The sequence below is a fragment of the Arachis hypogaea genome, chromosome 6, assembly GCF_003086295.3.
Source record: "Arachis hypogaea cultivar Tifrunner chromosome 6, arahy.Tifrunner.gnm2.J5K5, whole genome shotgun sequence".
NCBI classification, from domain to species: Eukaryota; Viridiplantae; Streptophyta; class Magnoliopsida; order Fabales; family Fabaceae; genus Arachis; species Arachis hypogaea.
Window position 1 is genome coordinate 110309931 of NC_092041.1, and position 4065 is coordinate 110313995.

At 32.1% G+C, this 4065-nt stretch overlaps 1 protein-coding gene across 1 annotated transcript; it reads left to right on the top strand.

The window, feature by feature from the left end:
• Positions 1–1354: 1354 nt before the first annotated feature.
• On the top strand, positions 1355–3414 carry LOC112755657 (molybdate transporter 1). Its single transcript, XM_025803890.3, has one exon. It carries the CDS (start codon positions 1611–1613, stop codon positions 3084–3086), a length of 1476 nt encoding a protein of 491 aa, XP_025659675.1. The 5' UTR covers positions 1355–1610; the 3' UTR covers positions 3087–3414.
• The last annotated feature ends 651 nt before the right edge of the window (positions 3415–4065 follow it).

Sequence of the window (4065 nt, forward strand, 5' to 3'; positions counted from 1 at the left end):
TTTGATTATTTTAGTATTTTATAAAATTATGGTGATACTAACGTTTTGTAATAAAAAAATTAATTATAAAAAAATAAAATATTATTAATGTTTTATAATAAAAAATATTATTTTAATTATTATAATATAAAATATTATTTTAATTAAAAAAATATAAAATATTATTGATATTTTATATATAACTATAATAATATTTAACACACAATTTAGTTTATTATAAAAAATTTTATTCCTAATAATATAATATTAAAAAAAATTCACAACTTACTCCTAACTTTAAATTAAAAAAATGCTATTTGTGTATATTTATGTATAAATATATATTATTTAATTTATTTTTAATATATATTTTATTTTAATAACTAATTTTAATATACATTTAATATAACAAAATTAAATATTAATTTTATGAAAGGAATTATATATAGTTAACCCTCAGTAAGTAATTATTATATGGAGAACGGATCCTCTAAATGAAGTAATCTATATGATAGTTTTATATTGTTATGTCGTACTATTTTATAAGATTGATTTTGCATATATAATATAAAAAATATTATATGCGTAAAAAATTAACAATTAATTATTATATATTTATTTATAAATATATATTATTTAATTTATTTTTAATATATATATATATATATATATATTATATTTTAATAAATATTTTATACCAATAAATCAGCGACTAATTTATTTTATATATGTAGTACGACGATATATATAATGCAATACAATATTTTTTTTATATTTTCGTATTGTACACAAAATATATCTAATATTATATTATATTATACTGAAAAATAAATTATCATTTTTATTCATAAAAAATTGAAATATAGATAAATCTAATTAAACTAATTTTGCATAATAAATTTGTTGACACACTAAATTTTTATAAATGGAATGGTAATTTATTTTTCTTTCAAGTTTCAGTGTTACAGAATTAGTTTTATACCATCATAAGTAAATTTTTCAAAATTTCAACTTTTGTGTTTGAAAAGTAAGTAGTTTATTATGCAGTGAAAACTTAAGTGCAATCGACTTTATGTGAAGTTAATAGCGTGTCCATGCACGGCCCATCTAGGCACCACCTAGGGAGCATGGCGTGGTGGAGTTGTGCCTTGTGCACCCGCGGCGTGCCGCCCTATGTCTAGGGTCGACGCAATCGACTTTATGTGAAATTAATAGCTGATAGCTGTTACATGAAAATTTAATCAAATTAATTAAACTATTTAACAATTCTCATTTATCAACTTGAGTAAAACCAACTATACCTGAATTTTCACTAAATTCTGTCTTGAATAAATAAACATAATGAGTGTATTTGTCAACAGTGTAGCGTGTGGCATTGTCTTTGTTTTCATCGAACACAACTTGCTCCTAACTCCAAAACAGACATTGACTTTATGGAACTAACCACCACCTCATATCACACCGCTATAAATCACAAACAAAATTCCCATTTCTCGTTCATTACATTCATCTTCTCTACTACTCTTTCCATCCACCTCATATATAGATTCTTCTTTTGTCTTACACACTTCTTAATTATTAGCGTTGAGTCCTAAGAAAGAGTTTCAATTTCAAACCAAACATCCTCAAATATGTCACAACAAGAACATAATAATAATAATGATCACCAGTCTTCAACAATTCCAATCTCACTAGACCCTGAAGCAGGTCAAGTAGTAGCATCTGCAACCACTAGAACAGATTACTCAGCAAAAGGGGTGGTTGAGAAAGTGAAAACTAACTTGGTTTTCCGTTCAAAATGGGCTGAAATCAATGGCGCCATGGGTGATCTTGGAACATACATACCCATAGTTCTTGCCTTGACCCTTGCAAGGGACCTCAACCTTGGCACCACATTGATCTTCACTGGTGTCTATAACATCATCACTGGGGCCATCTATGGTGTTCCCATGCCAGTCCAGCCCATGAAGTCCATCGCCGCCGAAGCCTTGTCTGATACAGGCTTCGGCGTCCCGGAGATCATGGCCGCCGGGATACTTACCGGAGGCACAGTATTCGTCCTCGGCGTGACAGGACTTATGCAACTTGTGTACCGGTTGATTCCCCTCTGCGTGGTGAGGGGAATCCAACTGGCACAAGGATTATCTTTTGCATTGACAGCTGTCAAATATGTTAAAAAAATTCAAGACTTGCCAAAATCAAAGTCTCTAGGCCAACGACATTGGGTTGGCCTAGATGGCTTGATTTTGGCAATTGTTTGTCTTGTATTCATTGTGATTGTTAACGGCGCCGGCGAAAAAAATCGTTGTTGTGGCGACCTAGGCCACGACGAAGATTTAGGCCGGGACAGAAACGGAGGATCAACTATAAAAAAGAACAAGACAGATAGAATAAGAAGGATTGTTTTCTCTCTTCCTTCAGCTTTCTTGGTGTTTATATTGGGTGTTGTTTTAGCATTCTTGAGAAGGCATCACGTGGTGCATGAGATAAAGTTTGGACCTTCTTCAATAGATGTGGTGAAATTCTCAAAGCATGCATGGAAAAAAGGTTTCATCAAAGGTACAATCCCTCAACTTCCTTTGACTCTTTTGAATTCTGTTGTGGCGGTTGTGAAGTTATCATCAGATCTTTTTCCTGGAAGAGAGTTCACTGCCACGTCACTTTCAGTAACGGTTGGATTGATGAACCTCATTGGTTGTTGGTTTGGTGCCATGCCAATGTGCCACGGGGCCGGCGGGCTAGCCGGGCAGTACAAATTTGGAGGGAGGAGTGGCGGGTGCGTGGCGCTTCTCGGCGCCGCGAAATTGGTGTTGGGTTTGGTGTTGGGGACTTCTTTGGCACATGTATTGAACCAGTTTCCGGTTGGAATCTTGGGAGTGTTGTTGTTGTTTGCTGGGATTGAATTGGCTATGTGTTCTAGAGACATGAACACAAAAGAAGATTCTTTTGTGATGCTTATGTGCACTGCAGTGTCTTTGGTTGGATCTAGTGCTGCACTTGGATTCTTGGTTGGGATGATTGTTTATGTTATTCTTAGGCTAAGGAATTGGACTAAGGATAAACCACTTTCTACCATTTGGATGCAAAAACATGACGACCAACTCTGAAGTATGTAATGTTATTTGCACACTAAAATTGGCAATTTAGACAATAATTTACGGTCGTTTGAGTGTGCACGTAACATTTTTTTTAAGAAAAAAAAAGTGTGACGAGATTTGATTGCTTGATGTTGCTTATCCGGTGCTATTATTTAGGTGTAAATACTACTTGGTGTGTTTAATTTGTATGGATTTCAGTTTTCTGTTTTGTTCTTTTCTTTGTATCAAGATTCTAAGATTGTAAGCATAGTGGTAGTTCCAATCCTAGCGTACATCATAGTGTATGCGTGGTTATTGTACAATCAATATAAGAGAATAAAGATGCTTGATTAATGTATGATATTCTTTAAATAGCCAAATCATAGTATTTCATATCAAGATTCATCCTAGAACAACATATTTTAAGCCGTGTAATCAACACTTATATAAAAGGTACAAAATATGATGATTCACACGCACAATTTTCTGTACTTAATGCAAATTGTGTGTAACGTGAGTATAAATCATACTAAATTCATATATGTATTTGTATGTATAAAAAATTTTCTTTATTTTATTTCACAAAATTATGTAAGAGTGCAGTTATAACAATTAAAAATATAGTAAAAACTTACATACACTTTGGTTTTTGTGTGAAGTTGATAGTTAAAATTTTTTTTAGATAATTTAGTCCTCAAATGATTCTCAACTATCAACTTCATATGAAGATGACTGCATATGAGGTATCACTTAAAAATCTTGTCTCTTTTCTTTTGTGTTATATGAACTTATTTGTGTCTATGTTCAATGGGTTCACCATGTTTAATTATGTGCATGTTGTCTAAGGGTAGATTTTTGCCATGATAGGATCAAAGAAGAACAAATAGTCAAAAAAGCAAACAGTTCCTCTCTGAGGTAATCTGATAAGACTTTTTCCACTAAAAATTGCAGATTTAAAAGCCTGATTAAAGGGTGTATTTTATTTTTTGGTTACATAATTGAGTGTAGT

Excerpts from the sequence above, each read along its gene's own strand:
- LOC112755657 (XM_025803890.3), top strand. The coding sequence starts at position 1,611 with ATGTCACAACAAGAACATAATAATAATAATGATCACCAGTCTTCAACA.